This window comes from Rhamphochromis longiceps, linkage group LG14 (assembly GCF_057381845.1).
Source record: "Rhamphochromis longiceps isolate RC_006_pf linkage group LG14, R_longiceps_female_GT1.1, whole genome shotgun sequence".
NCBI lineage: Eukaryota > Metazoa > Chordata > Actinopteri > Cichliformes > Cichlidae > Rhamphochromis > Rhamphochromis longiceps.
In genome coordinates this window covers 40,685,059-40,706,745 of record NC_140570.1, presented here as the reverse complement: position 1 = coordinate 40,706,745, position 21,687 = coordinate 40,685,059, and the positions used below count along the sequence as shown (strand labels likewise).

Below are 21,687 nucleotides of genomic sequence, written 5' to 3'. Positions count from 1 at the left end.
GCGTGTGCGCAGCATTCAGCGGTGACGCGGGGTCGTCCGACACCGACTCCGGGGGGGAGGAGCCGGCGGGTCCCTCACGGGACGTCCCGCCGGCCCCGGAAGTGTCCCCCATGGGTGATTTCCCACTGGAGCAGTCTCGTGACGGCACCCTACGCTCAGCCTTTGACCAAGTGATGGCTATTGATGGTCACATGGTGCGCCCTGAGGCCGCGCAGACCTACCCGCGTTTCGTCTTATTAAATGACCGATTATATCGAGTGAGTCGTGACACTCAGACTGAGGAAACACACACCCAGTTGTTGGTGCCGCAGGGCCGCCGGGAAACGCTTTTCCAGGCGGCCCACTATAACCCCATGGCAGGGCATATGGGCTACGAGAAAACTCTGGAGCGAATAACGGCCCGATTTTATTGGCCTGGCATCCGAGCGGATGTGCACCGCTGGTACGCGTCCTGCCTGGACTGCCAACTTGTTAACCAGCCGGCCATACCGAGAGCGCCTCTGCGCCCTTTCCCCCTCATTGAGGTCCCGTTTGAGCGCATCGGCATGGACCTCATCGGGCCGTTTCACCGGAGTGCACGCGGTTACCGCTTTGTGTTAGTCCTGGTGGATTACGCAACGCGGTACCCGGAAGCAGTTCCGCTGCGCACCATCTCGGCTAAGAGTGTGGCGCAGGCACTGTTTCAGGTCATCTCCCGAGTCGGAATCCCGAAAGAGATACTGACTGACCAGGGCACGTCGTTTATGTCTCGTACACTGCGGGAACTGTACGAATTACTGGGCATTAAATCTATTCGGACCAGCGTCTACCACCCTCAGACTGACGGGCTGGTGGAGCGGCTGAATAAGACCTTAAAGTCCATGATTCGGAAGTTCATTAACGAGGATGAACGCAATTGGGATCACTGGCTAGACCCTCTGTTATTCGCAGTGCGGGAGGTGCCCCAGGCCTCCACGGGATTTTCTCCCTTTGAACTGCTGTTCGGCAGGAGGCCACGTGGGGTGCTCGACCTGATTAAAGAAAGCTGGGAGGACGGTCCGAGCCCCGCCAAAAATGAGATTCAGTACGTGTTGGACCTGAGAGCAAAACTCCACACTTTGGGGAGGTTGTCACGGGAGAATTTGCTCCAGGCTCAGCAGCGTCAGCAACGCCTGTATAACAGAGGGGCTAGACTCAGGCAATTTTCACCGGGGGATAAAGTGCTTGTGTTACTCCCTTCTTCCAGCTCAAAGTTGCTCGCCAAGTGGCAAGGTCCCTTTGTGGTCACACGGCGTGTCGGGGACGTGGACTATGAGGTCGCTCGGTCGGACAGGGGAGGAGCCGCGCAGATTTATCACCTCAATCTCCTCAAACAGTGGAGAGAGGCTGAAACCGCTTCTCTGGTGAGCCTGGTGAAGGAGAGAGATGAGTTGGGGCCTGAGGTGCCAAATTCTATCATTCCCACCTCCCTCCCTTGTGATGACCATCTCACACAGGCCCAGAGAGCGGACGTTGTCGCGTTGCAACAGCGCTTTGCGGACGTGTTCTCCCCCCTGCCCGGCCGGACGTCCCTCAGCGAGCACCATTTCGTGACGCAGCCCGGCGTGACGGTGCGTTCACGGCCCTACAGGCTCCCGGAGCATAAGCGAAAAATCGTGCAGAGGGAATTGGCGGAAATGCTGAGGATGGGAGTAATAGAAGAGTCGCACAGCGCCTGGTGTAGCCCCATCGTTCTGGTGGCGAAGAAGGATGGGTCTATACGGTTCTGTGTCGACTATCGCAGGGTGAACGAAGTGTCACGCTTTGATGCCTACCCCATGCCTCGGGTCGACGAGCTCCTGGACCGGTTAGGCACGGCCCGCTTTTTCACGACGCTGGACTTAACCAAGGGCTATTGGCAGATTCCCTTGTCTGCCGAGGCCAGGGAGAAAACGGCCTTCTCCACTCCGTACGGTTTGTACCAGTTCGTGACACTCCCGTTCGGCCTGTTCGGGGCCCCGGCCACTTTCCAGCGTCTCATGGACCGGGTACTGCGTCCGCACGCGGCGTATGCTGCCGCCTACCTGGATGACGTGATCATCCACAGCGACACCTGGGCGGAGCATGTGCTGCGGGTGGCCACGGTCCTGGAGTCCCTGAGGGGGGCGGGGCTCACGGCCAATCCGAAGAAGTGCGCGGTTGGACGGAGGGAGGTGCAGTATCTGGGGTACCACCTGGGGGGCGGGCAGGTGCGGCCACAGGTGGAGAAGACGGCGGCTATCGCATCCTGCCTGCGCCCCAGGACGAAAAAGGAGGTGAGACGGTTCTTGGGGTTGGCGGGTTACTATCGTCGCTTTGTGCCGGGGTTTGCGCAGCTAACCAGCCCCCTGACCGATCTCACTCGAAAGGGTGCCCTGGATCTGGTCCAGTGGACGGGGCCGAAAAACGCTCTCTGTGGGGAGCCGCTGCTTCACACTCCTAACTTTTCCCTCCCGTTTGTTCTGCAGACTGACGCCTCGGACAGAGGGCTGGGAGCCGTTTTGTCTCAGCAGGTGAGGGGAGCTGACCGCCCTGTCCTGTACATCAGCCGGAAGCTAGCGGAGCGCGAGCGCCGGTACAGCACCGTGGAGAAGGAGTGCCTGGCCATCCAGTGGGTGGTCGGCTCCCTGCGCTATTACCTCCTGGGACGCTCATTCACCCTCTGTTCGGACCACGCCCCGCTGCAGTGGCTCCACCGCATGAAAGATGCCAACGCCCGGATCACCCGGTGGTATCTGGCATTGCAGCCCTTTAAGTTCAAGGTGATCCATAGGCCAGGGGCACAGATGGCGGTGGCCGATTTCCTCTCTCGCTCGCGAGGGGGGGAGTTGGCTCGGCCGGACGGCTCCCCGGCCTCGAACGGGCGGTGGGGGTGTGTGGCGGGGGCGTGGCCCCGGGCGCAGCTGCCGGGGAGGAGTGGAGCAGAAGGCTCAACAGGGCGGCGCTGCGAGGCCGGTAAGAACAGCTGATGGTGTTTATGTACTGATGATGGTCTCCCTCCGCTGTGTTTATAGGGAGACGGGGAGGAGCGGCGAGGGGAGATCAGCTGGGCTCGTGAGCTGTCAGGCTGTGCGACTGAGTCAGCTGTCAAAACAAACCAATAAATGTGGAAATTGGCAGTACATACCTGCGTGTGCGTGTATTTGTGCCTGGTGTATTCCACATCGCCGATGACGCGACTGTGGTGGATCTCATCAGCAAGAGAGTTCACTGCCCACTGAACATCATGGATCCTCTGTGGAGGTCGTCAAGAGCTCCAGATTCCTTGGTGTCCACCTGGTCCCTCAACACCAGCTCCATAACTAAGAAGACCCAGCAGCGTCTCTACTTCCTATGGAAGCTGAGGAAAGCCCATCTCCCTCCATCCATTCTCACCACCATCTACAGAGAGACTATCGAGAGCATCCTGAGCAGCTGCATCACTGTCTGGATGGTAACTGCACCGTATCGGATCACAATGCTCTACAACTGTTAGTGAGAGCAGCTGAGAGGATCATTGGAGCCTCTCTTCCCTCCATCAGACACCTGTCACACCTGCTGCATCGGCAAAGCCACCAGCATCGTGGGGGACCCCACACACCCCTCACACACTCTCTTCAACCCCCTGAGCTACAGGCGACCGTAGTGCATCTGTAACCGGAAGGTCGCCAGTTCGATCCCCGGGCTCTCCGTCCTGGTCGTTGTGTCCTTGGGCAAGACACTTTACCTACCGCCTACTGGTGTTGGCCAGAGGGGCCGATGGTGCGATATGGCAGCCTCGCTTCTGTCAGTCTGCCCCAGGGCAGCTGTGGCTACAACTGTAGCTGCTCCACCAGTGTGTGGATGTGAGAGTGAATGAACAGTGGCATTGTAAAGCTCTACATAAATGCAATCCATTATTATCATTCTTCACCCTGCTGCCTTCTGGAAAGGTACCAGAGGCCTCACTGCCAGACTGTGGACCAGCCTCTTGGTTGGAAGGACAATAAACCCGATGCACAGTCCAGGCCCGGCGCTGTAATCATCAGGATTGGGTAACGACCTCATTACCTTTGAATTAGCACGGTACTACCGACAACACATGATGGTGGCCTTAACCAAAAACAGTGAAGACTTTGAGTGTTTGACCATCTGCAGTACAAACGACTGAGAGAATCAGGATTGGACGTCCGTGATCTCCCAGCGTTAAAAACAGACACGTCAGTGAACTGTGATCACGCCTGATCAAACACAGAGTACACCTGGAAACAATCAGCTAACTTTTAACACGTCTGTTGCTAACGTAAAGGAAGTTTCCGTCACCGATGATGGCGGTGACTCTTTTAGCGAGACATCAGAGGCTTCGGTAACCGTTTGGTCGGATAACGCTGACACCATCACACAGCGACCAAAGCAGCTAAAGTTAATTAAAGGTTTCAGAAGTTCAGATTTATTTCATAAGGGAGAATTCTGAGGTGCTGTTCAGCATGAACGATGGTCAGCCTGCTGATCGTGTGAGCCATTAAGGCTCGCATGGATTGAGGAGAACTGAGGGTTGAAGTTTCTGGGAAGGAATCTCATCTACAGGTGGTTGAAAGCTGATGTCGTAGGCCTCCACCTCTGTGATAGTCCTTCACCGTGGACGTGGACGGCCTCTCCACGCCTCGCAGACCCTCAGAACGTGAAGTTCCTCAGAGAGTGTCCGTCCTCCGTCAGGTGGAGCGGTGTCGCTGAGTCTGAGCAGTCAGAGCAGTCCTCACGCTGAACGCATGACGCTGTGCCGTGCTGGCTCACGATTAACGGGTCAGTAACTACAGTCCAAGAAGCGCAGACAGATCTTGTGGTAGGAGATCAAACTGGTTAATGTGGAAGCATCTGCAGAATCTCCTCCCACAGCGATAAAATGACGTCTGAACTATGAAGCCGTTTAGCATGGAGACATTCCCTTCACTGACTCGCTGTCCATCGCCATCATCAGCTAATGACAGAAAGGACTAGCTGTGAAAACAAGTCCCTACTTTCTCTGCACAGACACACAAATGAAGAACTCTGGATATTTTCTTTATTTGATCTTTGATGAAGGACAGATATGTGGAGACAAATCAAGCAGAGTTACACACAACATATATTAGTGTTAGACCGAGCCAGAGGCTCTTATCCTCCTCTTCCTCCTCTACTCCTTCTTCTGAGGGAATGAGGCGATGAGGAGCCAGTACAGAGAGTAACAGGTTCCTGCGGACAGAACACAAACCAACACTTTACTTCTCACCGTGGCACGCTCGCATCTTTCAGCCCTTCTTCATCTGCACCTCCTCTTTAAACTTTATTACCTTCACACTCTTCACCTTCCTCAGCCAGAGCATTTGACCCACCTGCTCTCATATCAGCTACAACCGTCTTACTATCTTTTAGTATCCTTGTTGGTGATCGTGTGCTGTGATGTGACCCTGAATGCTGTCTGATGCTCATGTTACACCCTGCTAACACTCACAGACGAAACATCCGTAAAGGTCTGAGCTGTTTCCACACATGCTTTGTTTCTGTCACTAATGCGAGCTTTGTCCTCCTGCACCACAGAAATGCACCTGCTGCAGCGTTCCTCACCTGCGATGGTTAGCGTCATGGTTGCCCGGTAGAGCAGAACATCGCCGGTTCCTCCTTTGATGTGGACCGGCAGCCCGTTGTCCTCCTGTAAGTGCAGGAAACACACGTGCTCGGGTTACACATATGAAACACCTGAGGCCGGCTGGACGGGTGACGATCGTTCTTACCTGGAAGATTTTCTGGGATTCGGGGACCTTGTTCTTCAGCTGTCTGGCTGAGCTGCTGAAGGCTCGGCTGGCCAGACGTGGAAGTTTCTGGAAACACAGAAAAGCAGCAGAGTGAAGGAAAGATCGCCCGCCTGTCAGGCTGCTGTACTGTGCATGTACAGCAGCCGTCTCATTGGTCCAGTTCATTTAACTGTGAAGCCCAGCGGACAGCTGGCAGCATCAGCCACCTGTGTCACCGTCCACCTGTCAGTCAAAGAGGCCACGCCCCTAATTTAATCCTTAATGAAGTCAAGGTGGTTATAAAACGCTATAAAAAGTTGTTACCAAGGGGGGCGTTATCCATGGAGGTTTTGTATCACCTGCTTTAAATTTTTAATAACACCTGAGTCCTGAACCTGGAGGCGGGGCTCAGGGCCTAACCCTAACCCTGAGGCCTCTGGCTGACCTGACAGAGCCGTGAAGCACCTGTCTGTGCTTCCTGTGGTCCAGGAAGGAGCCACCTGGAAGCCACTTAGCACAAAGCTGCTGTGCAAGAACAGAGAAAATGAAAGCAAAGCTTTACATGGCAAAGCCAAAACAACTTCCTGTCTGTCATTTCGTCTGACTGCAGCAGCAGCGGTGTCTCTTTAAGAACGCTGCATGACACACACTGCGCGCTGTCTATCTTGCGTGCTGCACAATATCGTTTATTATTTAGTAAATACTGATATCTATGACTAGCTAGTTTATTGTGATGGTGCTTTGTTTTCTCTATTATTATGTTGCTCTTTGTTGTTTGCTGTCTCCTCTGTTTGTTTTTTTTGTTTGTTTGTTTTTTTTTCTCCATACAGGTGACCCAGGAGTTCTTTTTTTTTTTTCTCTCTCTTCCCCCCCCTTCTCACCGTCTCTTCTCCCCTTTGGTTTTCTTTCTTTCTCTCCCCCTCTTTCTCTCATTCATTCCCCCTGTCCTATTTATTTAAAAAAAAAAAAAAAAAAAAAAAGAACGCTGCATGACTTTTTAATCGCCCACTAAGGTCACCTCGGGTAGCTGAGGGGCGTGACTGACAGCGCTGAGAGCCAATCACAGAGCCTGGAACTGATGCTTAGACCTATCCAGAGTCAGAGGCAGTGTGTGTGTGTGTGTGTGTGTGTGTCTGTTTGTGTGTCTGTCTGTGTGTGTGCGTGTGTGTGTGTGTGTGTGTATGTGTGTGTGTCTGTTTGTGTGTGTGTGTGTATGTGTGTGTGTCTGTTTGTGTGTGTGTGTGTGTGTGTGTGTGTCTGTTTGTGTGTCTGTCTGTGTGTGTGCGTGTGTGTGTGTGTGTCTGTTTGTGTGTCTGTCTGTGTGTGTGCGTGTGTGTGTGATGAGAGAAAAAAATGTGTGTGCAGTCCTAACACAACATGCAAGAACATCCAGAGGTTCAGAGGTTAAAGGTCAGATACAGCTCATACACCTGGACAGGAGTGGTTAATGTAACTTGAGAGTGAGGTTGTTTTACGCCTCACAGGTAAAGGTGAAGACACGACGGCTTCAGGAACATGGCCGCTCTCCTGAACACGTCCGCAGGGTTAAACTGAGGAAACTTGGATCTTTAAGGGCGATCGTGGCCCAAGAGGTGGGAGTTCACCTTGTACTTGGAAGGTTGCCGGTTCGAGCCCCGGCTCGGACAGCCTTGGTCGTTGTGTCCTTGGGCGAAACCTTGTGTAAAGCGCTATACAAATACAGGCCATTTACCATTTTAAGCTCAAATTAGTTTGTGTTAACGAGCTGCGTCCTACAGAAGCTGACCTCTGCTGAGTCTCATCCTCCAACACAAACGTGCGCAGCTGGATGTCTGAGCGGTTGTTCCTACTTCTACACCTCCGTGACGTAGATGGACGAAGCCGCTCGCTCGGCATCTGACGGTGATGTTGGCGTCGCTGGGACCCGAGCGTACTCGCATATGTGGAAAGTGAAATCTCTGCTTTACAGTTTTCCCGCTTATTTCTTTTTTCGATAAATTAGACGGATGAAGCTCCACGTGAAGAGGAAGATGAATGACAGTGAAACCCTGAGCAGGTCAGCGGCGCCCTGCTGGATGTCGGGGGACGAACACGGGAAAAGATTTCACGAAGACTGCAGTGATTTCACCGAGAGCCGACTTTGTTTGGCTAACCTGAGACTCTGATCAGTGCAGCGGGAGAGTGTTTCAGGCTGAGGATGTTTATCCTGCACTGAGTCCAGCTCACTGAAACCAGCTGCTGTGACATTTAGCATCTGTCACCCATGAGGGAGAGTGTCCCTAACCGACCAATCAGCACGCAGTATCGGCTTCGCTGTGAGAAAATCTGAAGGACGTTTGTGCGGTTTTCTTTCAGGTCATCAATGTGCATCATAGATAAAATGGTTTTATCTGGAAGCAGCGCCTTCATTAATTTTAATAATAATAATATTACTGGAATAGTGACAGTTTCTTTCTTTCTGTGTAAACAGTGCTCCAAGGACTCGACTCCTTTCTTGAAGAAGTTATTTTATCCTTTTCACTCCCTCCCTGTGATTCATTGCAGTTTTTGGAAGAAAAGGATTTTGACAGGAAGTGGACGTGCCAGCGGATCAGCTCCAGCAGGATGTTCAGAAAGAAACTGTGTCAGAATATCTGTGGCTGTGATTGGTCCTCGTGGCTTGGAGTGACCCGTCCAGCGTCTCCTTGACTGCTTGGACTCTGCTACAGCAGCTTTGCATGATTCAGAGTTCAAAATAATCCTTCTTTGTCTCACTTTGGATCTCAGCAGCTGCTCAGTCTGAAACAAGCTGTTTTAGCCCCGCCCCTTCTAAGGCCATCATGAGATATCGAAGCTCAACAGCAGGTCTCTTCTGATAGAAACGCTGCTGACTGTCCTGTGAATGTGACCCACTGTGGACCCACTGTATGTAAAGAACTGGTTTCCATAACATCCCTCTGGTGACGTATGGTTGGCGGTTCAGGTCTTTATCAGGAACAAAGCCCCCCTTCACATTTTCCTAAACTCGATCTGTGCTGGGCCAACTGCAGGTCCCGGGCCTTGTGTTGGACACCCCTGCTTTGTGCCAGCTGTCTGCTGACGGTCACGCGGCCACATTAAGAGCGTCGTGCAGGTGTTTGGCTCACAGAGGTCACTGCTGCGTAAACTGGTGACCTTCGATCTGATCCTCAGAGCTCTCACCAGCACTTCTCACGAGCCTTTAAAATCATGTCACATGTTGTACACACACACACACACACACACACACACACACACACACACACACACACGTGCTATAACACCAAACAATGCAACAGCTCTAGCCCCTGTGTTAGTGCGGTGGACAGAATATTAGGAACGTTTGAAGCAAACAGCCTCTCTCTCTCTCTGCTGTGTGTGCGTCATTGTGGACGTGCTGCTGCACTGTGTGACTAACAGGTGAGCAACAGGTGTGTGCGAGAGAAACGAGGTGGAAACAGCTGCAGCCCGTCAACAGATCCTCTATCGTTAAAAACTGATAATGCAGACGGAGTAAACCTGAGCTGCTGATCCAAAGGTCAGGCCTGATCGCGGCGCTCCGCGCGCTGTCTGCCCTTCAGCTCGTCTAACTCACATTAGATATGCCGAAGCTTCACACACACACACACGCACACACACACACACACACACAGAAGTGTGAGAAAAAGAAGAAAAAGAAGAGCTGTAGTTACCACGAGGTGATTCATGTCGAGCTGTGCTGCCTCTCTTCAACCTCACAAGGACATGCGCACACACACACACACAGAGTCTCAGTGTTTCTGACACGCTGCCAAACTACGATCTGCTGCAGAGGCCAAACTGTCTGCGCTCGGCAGGAAGTAAACACGACACTGCAGCTTTGCATTGTGCAAAAGTCTTGAGCCACCCAAGCAGTCGGGCTTTGGCGTAATGCTTAAGTGCTCTTGAGCAACATTTCTCCCACTTTGTGGAACTCTGTTTTTCTCTCATGAATCATTCAAACATTAAAGGCTTCAAGGGATGAAGCAGTGTGTCTGTGCGTCACAGCTTCCTTTACGCTCTTTTTTCTGTCAGTAACAAAGAACATTGTTTTAGTTGAAACACAAAAAAGGAAGTGGAGGAGAAAAGAGGAAGTGTCAGACCTACAAAATAAACTATCTACAGCATCTGAAAGTCATGCTCTTATGGTCCAGATGTCAAGAGGAATCTATTAACGTGTCCCTTAAGACAAAAACGTTCAGACGTGAACTCACATACAAGGTCTTAAATAATCAGGCCCCATCTTATCTTAATGACCTTGTAGTACCATATCACCCTATTAGAGCACTTGGCTCTCGCTCTGCAGGCCTACTTGTTGTTCCTAGAGTATTTAAAAGTAGAATGGGAGGCAGAGCCTTCAGTTTTCAGGCCCCTCTTCTGTGGAACCAGCTTCCAGTTTGGATTCAGGAGACAGACACTATCTCTACTTTCAAGATTAGGCTTCAAACTTTCCTTTTTGCTAAAGCATATAGTTAGGGCTGGACCAGGTGACCCTGAATCCTCCCTTAGTTATGCTGCAATAGACGTAGGCTGCTGGGGATTCCCATGATGCACTGGGTGTTTCTTCTTCACTCACTATGTGTTAACAGACCTCTCTGCATTTAATCATTACTTATTATTATCTCTGTCTCTCTTCCACAGCATGTCTTTATCCTGTCTTCCTTCTCTCACCCCAACCAATCACAGCAGATGGCCCCGCCCCTCCCTGAGCCTGGTTCTGCCGGAGGTTTCTTCCTGTTAAAAGGGAGTTTTTCCTTCCCAGGTGATCATCTGGCTGCTGGGTTTCTCTGTATGTATTATTGTAGGGTCTATCTTCCAATATAAAGCACTTTGAGGTGACTGTTGTAATTTGGCGCCGTGTAAATAAAACTAAATTGAATTACCAGGACGAACAGAGGGAACGACTCTGGGCTAAAAGGCACTCAGTAAGAAGAGTCTGATGAGGCCGAGCACACAGAAGGGAGCCTTCCTCTCAGGCCGCCGTGCCGAGTCCTGCAGCCGGCTCGGCTGACCTGCTTCCATCACTCATGGGATCTCATGGCAGAGGGATCTGTACTTCTACTTAATTACAGATACTTGTGTTAAAAATACTCCAGTATAACCTGAAGTACTCATTCAACTTCTTTACTCAAGTAGAGGTGAAAAAGTACCGAGTGTGAAATGTACTCAGAGTAAGGAAGTAAGAAGCAGCACCACGTTGCTAGCACCTATTTTAATGCACAGCTAAATATAATATGAGTGCATGAGAATACAAATGATCCTTAATCTAAATTCTGATTGTCATGAATGTACTCGAGTACATTAGAAGAGAATAGAAACATCTGTGTTGCATGATGGAGGGTGACCTGGCCTCCACAGCTAAACAGAAACATGAGGCGAGTCGAGGGTTACAGTGAGAGGCAGCAGGAACATGAAGACCTGCTGAGTGAAAGCAGAAGTCCTCGGAGGCTGTACAGCCACCCAGGGTTTAAACTGCTCCACCTCTGTCAGGTGGAGGGAAGTGAAGCACAGCCCGTGCTTCCCCTGAGCACTCAGAGCTTGTTTAATCTCAGAAACACTGAGCTGAGTTTCACTTCTTGCTTTTTGAGAAATATCTGAGTGAAACTGTCAGAGCTGCTCAGTGCAGCAGCTGCAGCCGCCCAGCTCCACCTCAGAGCCTCCATCACCACACACAGGTAAGGAGACAGCGCCGTGATGTTTGGTAAAGTGCTGCAGGAGGGAGAGCGATCGCCTCCGGTCTGGTCTGATCCTGAAGTCTTGTGTTTTCTTCAGCAGCTTTGCAAACTTAAGCTGTGCTGCAAACCTCCCAAACAGCCTCACTAATCACACTGCTGTGAACTTTAACCTTTCACCTGCTAACTCACAGTCTGAGAAGGAGCTTGTGGTTTTGATGCTTTGACTTCGAGGTGAGTTTCCTGCTTGTGAATAATCTCTCGCTGCAGAAACGGTTCCCAGACTGATGGAGCAACAGTCTCGCCTCCTTAAGCTGCCAAATCCTCTGCTTTTGCCGCTCACACGGATGATGATCAGCACCACCTGATTCCAGTGGAAGCAGCGGTGTAGGGCGTAGTTGGTCTCAGGAGAGTAATTGGAAAATACATTTCTACTTCAGCTCTGTTTTGTGTTGCAGTCTGGAGGAGATGCACCGCTCACTGCTGCCCCTGCTGGTCAGCCTGAGTCCTGCTATTCTGTTCCTGTTGCCTGGCATCATTGTGACACAGGAAGGACTCTGGGAGGACTACAAATATGGCCACGGTGACCTGGACAACCACAATTTCTGCACCTGGAAGTGCCTCATGTTCACGCTGCAATGGCCGGGCACGTTTTGTCAGGTGAGCATTGGGCTGTGCATCAGGAAATGGTGGTGTTCCCCTTCACAGTAAAAGCTGCGACTTCTGAAACATCTGCAGCGGTCAAATTTAAGAAGAGCTAAAGACATAAATACACACACTGAAAATATCCTTTAAACAATGACGTGTTTGTGTCCTTTAAGAAGGGAAACCAGGAAGAGGCAAAGTAAAAGAAATGAGGCTGAAAAGGAAACGAGCCATAAGAGAGTAGGAATGGAGAGGGTAGGGAAAAAGAAGGCAGGAAGGTGGCGAGTTCTTCTTCTGTGGTGTCTAACATGCTGTCTGTCCCTCAGTCTCTGAACAACGTGAGTCTCTGCAGGATTCCTCCAACCGTCAACAACTGGACCATCCACGGCCTTTGGTAACCCCACCCTGCTGCAGCAGCTGAGATTACTCCCAGTGTTCAGACTGATCAGTGTTATTGATCCTGGGTTGTCCTGTTGATTTCATTGGCTGTTTGCGTTTGTGCCTGCAGGCCCCTCCACGCTAAGAACCGCTGCGACTGCTGGCCGATGTTCCCCTCTGACGTCCAGGTGAGTCCTGGTTATGCAGCACTGTGCAAAGGTCTTCAGGAAGCCCTCATTTCTTTCCAAACAAACGTGGAAATAACTTAAATGGGAAAACATGCACAGAGGCCGACAGTGATCACTGACTGTTTTTAGGGCCTGGTTCAGATTAAACGGAACAAGATACAAAGCATTAAAACATGTGAAAAACCCAGAGGCAGGATTCATCACTTAGAGACCGGATAGACTCTGCCTCTATAAATGCAAATGCATCAGGAGGCTCCTGTTGCAGTGATCATCAAACACTGACGTTCTTGTTTTTCAGGAGCTGAAGGCGGAGCTGACTGAACTCTGGCCGTCATTTGTGAGATTCAAGTCCAACTTCCACTTCTGGTACTCACCTTCATCGACACACAATGTCCAGCAGGGGGCGACGCCTCTAACATCTCATTATATGACAGTCTATCAGAAATACGAGCCTACTTTTAACTCAATCTATGACCTCTGCAAACACATCCATTGTCAGTTTGAGCTTTTAGTTGTTAGTCTCAAGACTTCAGGAAGGAAAGGAAACAATCATTCATGTGAGGAAATAAGATGAGAAATGAAAGCAGGCAGTTCAAGGAAAAGAGGAGGTCACAAACAAAAAGACCTGAACTCTTTCATGGCATGCATTTTTAATTTCTCTTTGTGAAATGTTTTCAATATTGTGATCGATCCAATCATGGGCAGGACCTGCAACGGCCGCCGTGGAGTCCAGTATGCTGATGACCAATCTGCAACCGACTTGCTGTTAGCAGATGACAGCGCCATCTTTGCGGAAAATGATGCAGAGGCTACACATATTCTACACGACATCACCCAATTTGCTCAACCACATGGTCTCAACACCAAAGTCCTTACTACTGCCGGGTCGCCAGCCACCGTGCATCTCAAAGGTGTGCAAATCGAACAAGTGCGGGAATTCAAATACCTCGGCTCTCTGGTCCAAGAAAAGAAAGTGGCATCAAGAGCGGAAATAGATTCAAGAATTGGTTAAACGGCGGCGGCTTTCGCCTCCCTCCGATGGTGCGTCTGGAAGAAGACAAACGTCACCCTCACCACCAAAATCCGCCTGTACCGTACACTGGTGTTGCCCATTCTTCTCTATGGGTCGGAGACCTGGGTCATCCTCAAACACGACCTCTTCCAGATGCGCTGTTTGAGTCAGATTCTCCGAGCGTCCGTGATCGTCTCAGCAACAGCGTGATACGTAGTCAACGTCACCAGCAGCCGTCAGTGGAAGAGCTGATTAGGAAGCGACGTCTGCAATGGTTTGGCCACATGTGCCGCATGAGCAACCGTCGCCTGTCATATCGCCTTTTGATGCAGCAGACTCTCCGCCGTCTGGAGAGTCAAGCGTGATGCGCCCAAGAAGACGTCATCAAGCAAATTGAAGATGACCTTAAACAACGACGTCTAACCCTCGAGCAAGCAAAGGTGAAAGCAAGAGACCACAAGGCCTGGAAGGCACCCACAGCGACGTAGTGGCTTTGTGGACAACCTCCCCGCCGAGCACCAGCGAGGGACAAAAGAAGAAGAAAGAATGTAAAAACAAACGTGACTTTGTTTCTGGGAAAATGAGATCCACTTCGCTTTAAATTTCGATAGAACAGCGGCAGTATAACGTCCCCGTAAGTGGACATCAGGCCCATGCAAAATTTAGTATTTTGGTCTAGACAACCCAAAATGTGATGTCCACATATGTGGACGCCAGGTCCTAGGAGGTTAAGGAAGGAAACAAGGGGGCTGGCAAGGAAAGGTTTGTTAAAGGCAGGAAAAATGTTCCTAGAGAGAGAGTGAGAGTGAAGGAAGTAAAGAGTAAGTGTGAGGAAGGAAATTAGGGGAGAACCAAAGAAATAAAGGAAGGAATTAGGGTTATAGAAAAGGAAGAAAAATTATGGTGTACAAAGGTTAGAGGAGGAAATGAGGAAATAAGGGGACAAGAGAGAGGAAAAGAAAGGAAGGATAAAGAAGGAAAGGAAGCAAATGACATCTTGAGGAAATGAAGGTACAGGGAGGTGAGTAAAAGGGTTTAGGAAATGAGGGGAAGCAGAACGTGACCCTGTAAACTCACTCGGGTTGTGATTCTCTTCCTAAAGCGTGTTTCTGTGCGTCAGGAGGGACGAGTGGAGGAAACACGGAGCGAGCGCGGCGTGCGTGGAAGGAATGAACTCTCCGCTCAGATACTTCCAGGTCTGCGTCAAACTGCGAGCACGGTTCGACATCCACAGGTGAGTTCAGCTCTTCTTCAAACTGAGACCCCGAGGTCGATCCTCACGTTCCCATCTGTGCGCCGTGGAAACGCCAGTTACGCCACACAGCTGCTCAGGTGAGCTCTGAAACGAACAGTGATGTTTTATTTGTGTCTGCAGCCTGCTGGAGGACGCCGGCATCACTCCGTCCTGTGAGCAACCCTACAAGGTAACAGTCGACAAATCCAACTCTGACCTGGGGAAGGGTTTTTCAAGCCTCTCATGAGCCAAACTCAACTTCTGACTTTTTCTAAAAGGTTAAAAAACCGGAACCTTTTATTAACTCTGCTGATCATTTGTCAGAAACACCTTAAAGCTGTTCTCGGGTCTTACAGCTCCTGTTCCACGGTTAGAGGTTCAGATTAAACCAAAGTTTCTGATAATGAGCTCATCAGTTAAAGCTCAGGCTGCAGACTGTGTCATCCACCTGCTGTCCAAATATGCTGCTTACGAGGAGCAGCCAATCAGAATAACAGCTGACTTTAAGGGGGAGGAGCCGACATATCTCGTTTCATATGAAGTGAAGCCCAGTATGAGCTAAAGTAGGATTATTCTGAACACAGAATCATGCAAAGCCATCAATAAAACCACAGAACTGGAAATTAGCAGGTCGGCTTTGAAATATTATCCATGTGTTATTTAAACTAGAAGTCTAAAATTATCACGTGGAGGCTCATCATGGTGATCGTTTTAAGCCAGCTCACCTCCTGCAACCACTTTTCCGAGAATACGTGCTTCTTTTGCAGTTCGGGCTCCTCCTGACATTTCTTTGGAGGTGGAGGAACACCAGAGTAATTGCTAAAAGGAGCTTCTTCACCATTTGTTCTAAACAAATGTCTGTCCTCCTCCAGAAAATCTTATGTACGCAAACGCACATTGCAACTTCATCGTGTTGGGTCTTTTATTTTGACAGCGAATGCGCACCTGCGAACCACTTATGTGCACCCCTGATTATATCAATGAGATGTCCCCACAAGGATATAAATACGTGTGTGTGTGTGTGTGTGTGTGTGTGTGTGTGTGTGTGTGTGTGTGTGTGTGTGTGTGTGTGTGTTTAGGTGGAGGAGGTGCAAAGCGTCCTGGCTCCACACGTGGGGGACAAACTGGAGATCCAGTGCATCACGGATGAGCAGGTCCGATGGCGCCGGTTTCTTCCTTCAGAGTAAATGTGCTGCACTGTCTCCGCTTCAGCTTCTCATGTTAGCACGTTTCTTCTTCTTTGCTGTTGACTGAAACATTCAAACACTCCTGGTCCGATATTTTCCAGTTTCTGCAGCACAAACTAACAGTCCAGGTCTCGCGGTTGATCTGATATCCTCGTGTTGGTGTTGTTCCCAGATCATCATACTAAATGTTGTTCCAGGATCAACATTGCAAGTGACCAATCAGAATGTTGTGACGTCATACTTTTGCGACTTCGGGAAAAACCGGCGTAAAACAAAAAACTGTACTTAAGCTGCATGAAACCGCCTCTGTCCGCCGATCAACGGACCCTGACCCTAACCCTAACCCTAACCGTAACCCTTTAATAAACAGTAAGCAGAATTGATATTGTCCTTGCAACATTGGAATTTCATAAATGCACGAATGGCTTGGCGCGCAGAAGAATAACGTCACAACAATGTGATTGGTCACTTGCAATGTTGAACCTGGAACAACATTTTCATGATGGTCTGGGAACAACACCAACACGAGGATATCAGCTCATCCCAGGTCTCGCATCCTAACTAGTGATGGTAAATTTGATTCTTTTTACTGAATCGAGTTTTAATGAGTCACTCACCAAAGTGAATCGGATTTTTTGAGTCATTTGATTCACTGAGTCAGTCGACCAGAGAGTGCAAAAAATGTACATTTTCACTCAAACTTAATTTGTTTCTCTTTTCATGTAAATCCTACTGCTAAGATGAATGATTCTATTTTATAGAGCAAAAAAGAGCAAAAACATTTCTAAAATTAAGCAATTTTCTATCAAAATTGCTTAATAAACATTTATTTATTTTTATTTTATTTTAATATATTTTTATTTTATTAGTATTTTCCTTAAATGTGTTAAATATATATTTTCTCATCTAAATGTCCACTGAGCTGTGAGCCAGGGGGCGGGGGTGAGTGAGTGATTCGTTCGCTCCATGATTCAGCACAGGAGGGAGCGGGTGAGTAGCTCAAATGTGCTGTTAGCATGTTAGCAGAGCGATGCTACTGTGAACTGAGGAGCTATTTTCTTGATGTGAGCTTCTACTCAGGGTTTTTTCTTCCAGTTCAGAGCAGAAATTTTTTTGTTAAGATACTGGATGTTGTGTTTTTCTCCAAAATTTTAATTATAAGCAAGATACATTGCTGCTAACAGCAACAGGGATGAGTCAGTGAGTCAGTTGGGCTTGTGAATCATGATTCATGAGTCAGTAAAGTGATTCTCGAGTATTGAACGATTCGTTCATGATTCGCACATCACTAATCCTAGCACCCTGACAGCACTAACACTGATCAGAGCTTTGATCAATTCAGTCTGTGTGGAATTAAAATCACCAATGACTCCGACAGACCGCAGATTTAAAGCAGAGCTTGAACAACAGATTTGTGGTAATTTACGAGCAAAGACTGGATTAAAAATTAATGAACAGCAGTAAAACCAAAGCAGTACCACAAACACTTGTGAGCTATGATCATAAAGACCTCGAGGAAACAAAGCAAACACAGTGATTCTGTTTATCAGCCTTTATTGCTGCTGCGGCTGCAAACTCCTGACATGGATCACAGCAGACGTGTCTGTGACAGTCATCCAGGTCATCGTCGTCTAAGGAACTTGGAAAGAAACACGTCTGGACTTCTTCAAGGTTCTTCAGTTCTAAAACCAAACGGTGCAGAGTCCCAGGAAAGCCCTAGTGGTGGCTGACCCTCTATTGATCATCTGCCTCATACATGAGCTCCAAACACGGCCCAGAGGTCCAGTTCAGGGACTCCAGTTAGCTGCAGCTAGCAGCTACAGCTGCCTTAATAATGCAAACTTTAAGCCTTAATACAATTTAAACAGGTGAATTATAGAAAGCTCCTCCCCCTGTGCAGGTGGATTTATTTTCACCTGATTAGAGAAAACGTTTGATGCAGACAGGCCGGTTGGGCAGCTGTGCTTTTATGCTAAGCTATGCTGAGCACATTGTGGCTCCATCTCTGGCTCCTGAGAGGTTCCCATCATTTCTCCTGAACATGTCGTTCTGCTGCTGAACTTCACTTCACTTTAGCTAGCACTGTTTTCTTCTGTGGTCACATGATGACATCAAAAAGCTCCAAACACAAAGAGGCTCTGTGGTCGATCTGAGCGTGGGAGAAGAATTCACTCTGTAAGCTCTCCCCGGTGTTAGATGGTTACCAACAATCACAACTCTCACAAACACAGCTACCACCAATCAGACGGCTCGTGAGGTTGGTCGTGTCCTCAGAGTTCCTCCAGCCGCTGACCGCGGAGTTCTCTTAGTTTGCGCTCTGGCTGACACCACAAGGCCTCCATCCATTAAAGTTTGAGTGAAACTGGTCAGATCTGGATCATGCTGCTCAGTTCAGATCTTTCCTTCCAACAAATATCATTTGCAGCCTGCCCTCCACCAAGGAGAGCTTGTGTTTTATACACAGTGTGCAGCCAGGATCACAGCTGAGATGGTGCCAGTTATTTTGAAAGCCTTTCATATTTCATACAGTCACCTCATAAAGGACTCATCCAGGCTGGAGAAACTGATCAGGAGGGCTAGCTCTGTGGTCGGCATGAAGCTGGACACTCTGGTGACAGTGGCAGAGAAAAGGACATTAAAGAAACTGATGGACATTATGGACAATGCTGGACATCCTCTGCACACGGCCATAAGCAATCAGAAGAGTCTGTTCAGTGACAGGTTGCTTCTCCCCAAGACAAGAACTAACAGACTTAAAAACTCCTTTGTCCCACACGCCATCAGACTGTTTAACTCCTCCCTGGAGGGGAGAGGGAGGGGAAACAGGAGGACAAAGTAGGGGGGAACAACTAAGCTGTAGTGCCTCTTCACCTCACTGTACAATACCTTGTGCAATACTTTTGTAAATAGTCAACGGTGCAATAGACTCAATACTTGAAATGTGCAATTCACTTGTATTTTTATTTTTTATTCCTATTTATTCTATTTATCCCCTTCGTATATTTTATTTATATTGTCTCTGTATATATATATATATATATATATATATGTGTGTGTGTGTGTGTGTGTGTGTGTGTGTGTGTGTGTATTTTATATATATATATATATATATATAATATTCTGTAACTCTGTAACTTCTGTCGTTGCTGTGCTTTTTTGGAAATCGAATTTCCCAGAGGAACCCACCCGAGGGATTAATAAAGTTCTATCTAATCTAAACACGTTAGACCCAATCACATGTTCAAGCAGGAGTGTTTACAGATGCAGAACAGACAAATAATTTATTGCGTTCTTGACTGCACGACTGTCTTTGCTGGAATTTCGAGTTTAGAGTCGCTGCTGTGTTTGATGTAAGATTTCACCGCATCTGGTTTTCTCTATGTGAGACTGCAGGAGTTTCTGAAGAACTGTCACTTTGGGGAAATCAGAGCCACTTAGACCAAAATCTGAAAGATGAGGGCATAAAGCATGTGATGTCACCCATTTGATTTGCATTTTAAAGCCTCAGTGTTAATGCTTTCACAGTCACTGAAACACTAACAGTCTTTCAGATAATCGTGGAAAATGGTCATTTTACAGATTTTGGTCGGTAAACCAGCCAGAAGCTGATGTAACTTTTATTACATTTACAGTCCAATCAGCAAACGTCCAGCGCTAACGCTGGGCCGAGTGTCTGCTGTGCATAAAACAGTTTACTGCGGACTCTGGTTAAAACAAAACCTTCATCCAACTTTGGGGCCTGTTTCAGTCCGTTCTTATTAACGAGCTGGGCGAGAAACCCCTTTACCCTGATGACACACGTTGTTTACACTCATGTCCACTCTTTGGCTCACTGTTAGCTCCTGCACTGCACCTTTGCTAATTGCAAACTGCTTTCATGCTTCTCAAATGCTCGCTTCAGCATTTTTCCATCTGCTGCTCGTCCTGTGCTGCAGTCAGGAGCTGAAATGTGGAGATTACGGTTGTTGTTTCAGGACAAACTGCCACGTTTGACAAAATGCCTTGTTGAAACACACCGATCAGCAGTCTCCATTACAGCATATACTATTATATATTGTACATATATTTATTAGTTTCAGATGTAGCCATTCTTGTATTTTGCACAACTCTGTTGCTTGTGAAGCTCGCACACAAGAATTTCACTCATGTGCTGTACCAATGTACCTGCACATGTGATGTGACAATAAAAGTGATTTGATTTGCACGAGGCTGTAACCATCAATAACCACCGATAACCACCAATAACCTGGCATCTGTCCGTACAAACGTGTCCAACTCTTCCACTTCTTCTTTCATCTGTGTTTGAGCTGAAAGAAATCATTGTACCTGAAACTGATTTTGCAGTATGACAAATGTAATCTGCACATTTCCACATTAATCTCCAAATTTTTAATTTGTTCTCAAAATGATGAATATGTTCTTAACGTGGCCCATCGTAGTTTCTTTTAGAAAACTCAGGACCAGCTGCGTCGACGTCGGTCACATGTTTTTTTCAAGCGCGATGCTTCTGTGTGTGAACTTCATGACTTCACGTCCCAAAATGTGTAATTTCATGTTGTCTTTTTGCAATGCGAGCCGCTGCCTCGATCCACAGAGACGAGTGTAACTTTGAGTGCTGAGGTGAGGAGCAGCTGTCAGTAGCTCAGTGTGCCGTCTCTCCTCCAGGACAGAGAGCTGTGGTTTCAGCTGAAGATCCGCCTGAATCGGAACCTCACCGTAGGCTGCGATCTTTGCACCGATGCTGAAGACGCCGACTCACGGCCGGTACCCTCCCCAGGGCACCCCTGTCCTGACCGGGTGCCCTTCTACTATTTCCCCATAAACCACGAGCGGCCACAGCGGCCCTGCGGCTAACGCCACCGCCATCACAGGTGGAGCCTGAGTAGCAGCAGGTTTACCCCAGATACTGCAAGAAGTGTCTGAAGAGCTTAAATGTGAAAAATAAAAACCATCAATAAAGTGATTTTTACAGATTCTCTTGTCATTTCTTTAGTGCTGGTCACTTCCTGTCAATCATGTCATCCAGAAAACAGCAGAAACATGTCTGCTGGGATTCTCCTCTATTTGTGCTTAAAAAGATCAAAAGGTTTTCACGCTCGGGGAGGTGGAACACGTAGAAAGTGACCACTCGTCTTAAAACCTGGATATCGCTGTCACACAGGTACCTGCTAATAAGCTCCGCCTTCATGGACGGTCTGTTACTACAGTAACCTCAGCAACCACGTTATTGGTCACATGATGTCATCAGAAAAAATAAAAAAATAAAAAAGCTCCAACAGCACAAACAGACCAGCTCAGGTGAAGCCTAGCAACACGTAGCAGCTACAGCCACCTGTCAGTCAAAGAGGCCACGCCCCTAATAAGGCAAACTTTAAGCCTTAATATGATTTAAACAGCAGAGTTATAAAAGTGTTCTTGTTAAAGAGGAAATCATCCAGAGACCAAACAGTGTGTCTGTGGGGACTCACTGCTGCCTCTGCTGGATGTTGCAGGAACTGCAGCGTTTGGTAGCTGCACAATGGCGGAGACCCAAGGTCAGAGCCGCTAAAATAACTGTCCTGTCAGAATCTGATCAGCTGACTGCATTGATTATCCGGTGCTATGACAACCCAGCCAGTGACAGCGGCTAGTGGCTTTGACACAACATACAG

General features: G+C 48.6%; 2 protein-coding genes across 2 annotated transcripts; one reads left to right on the top strand and one right to left on the bottom strand.

Moving 5' to 3' along the window:
- Positions 1-5,008: 5,008 nt before the first annotated feature.
- On the bottom strand, positions 5,009-9,526 carry cox7a1 (cytochrome c oxidase subunit 7A1). The gene is made up of 4 exons (XM_085380037.1): positions 9,395-9,526; positions 5,727-5,813; positions 5,560-5,644; positions 5,009-5,187 (listed from the first exon to the last, which is right to left on the bottom strand). Exons 1-4 carry the CDS (start codon positions 9,407-9,409, stop codon positions 5,129-5,131), a joined length of 246 nt encoding a protein of 81 aa, XP_085236163.1. The 5' UTR covers positions 9,410-9,526; the 3' UTR covers positions 5,009-5,128.
- A 1,802-nt stretch (positions 9,527-11,328) lies between these two features.
- On the top strand, positions 11,329-21,668 carry rnaset2l (ribonuclease T2, like). Its single transcript, XM_085429161.1, has 9 exons — positions 11,329-11,395; positions 11,851-12,052; positions 12,364-12,431; positions 12,546-12,603; positions 12,902-12,969; positions 14,736-14,849; positions 14,991-15,039; positions 15,929-16,003; positions 20,702-21,668. Exons 2-9 carry the CDS (start codon positions 11,861-11,863, stop codon positions 20,888-20,890), a joined length of 813 nt encoding a protein of 270 aa, XP_085285287.1. The 5' UTR covers positions 11,329-11,395; positions 11,851-11,860; the 3' UTR covers positions 20,891-21,668.
- Positions 21,669-21,687: the final 19 nt, after the last annotated feature.

Bases quoted from the DNA above. Each gene is read 5' to 3' on its own strand.
- cox7a1 (XM_085380037.1), bottom strand. The intron at 5,645-5,726 runs GTAAGAACGATC...CTGCACTTACAG, and splicing joins AATCCCAGAAAATCTTCCAG to GAGGACAACGGGCTGCCGGT. The intron at 5,188-5,559 runs GTGAGGAACGCT...TTCTGTCCGCAG, and splicing joins CATGACGCTAACCATCGCAG to GAACCTGTTACTCTCTGTAC.
- rnaset2l (XM_085429161.1), top strand. From the start codon at position 11,861: ATGCACCGCTCACTGCTGCCCCTGCTGGTCAGCCTGAGTCCTGCTATT. The intron at 12,604-12,901 runs GTGAGTCCTGGT...CTTGTTTTTCAG, and splicing joins TGTTCCCCTCTGACGTCCAG to GAGCTGAAGGCGGAGCTGAC. The intron at 14,850-14,990 runs GTGAGTTCAGCT...TTGTGTCTGCAG, and splicing joins GCACGGTTCGACATCCACAG to CCTGCTGGAGGACGCCGGCA.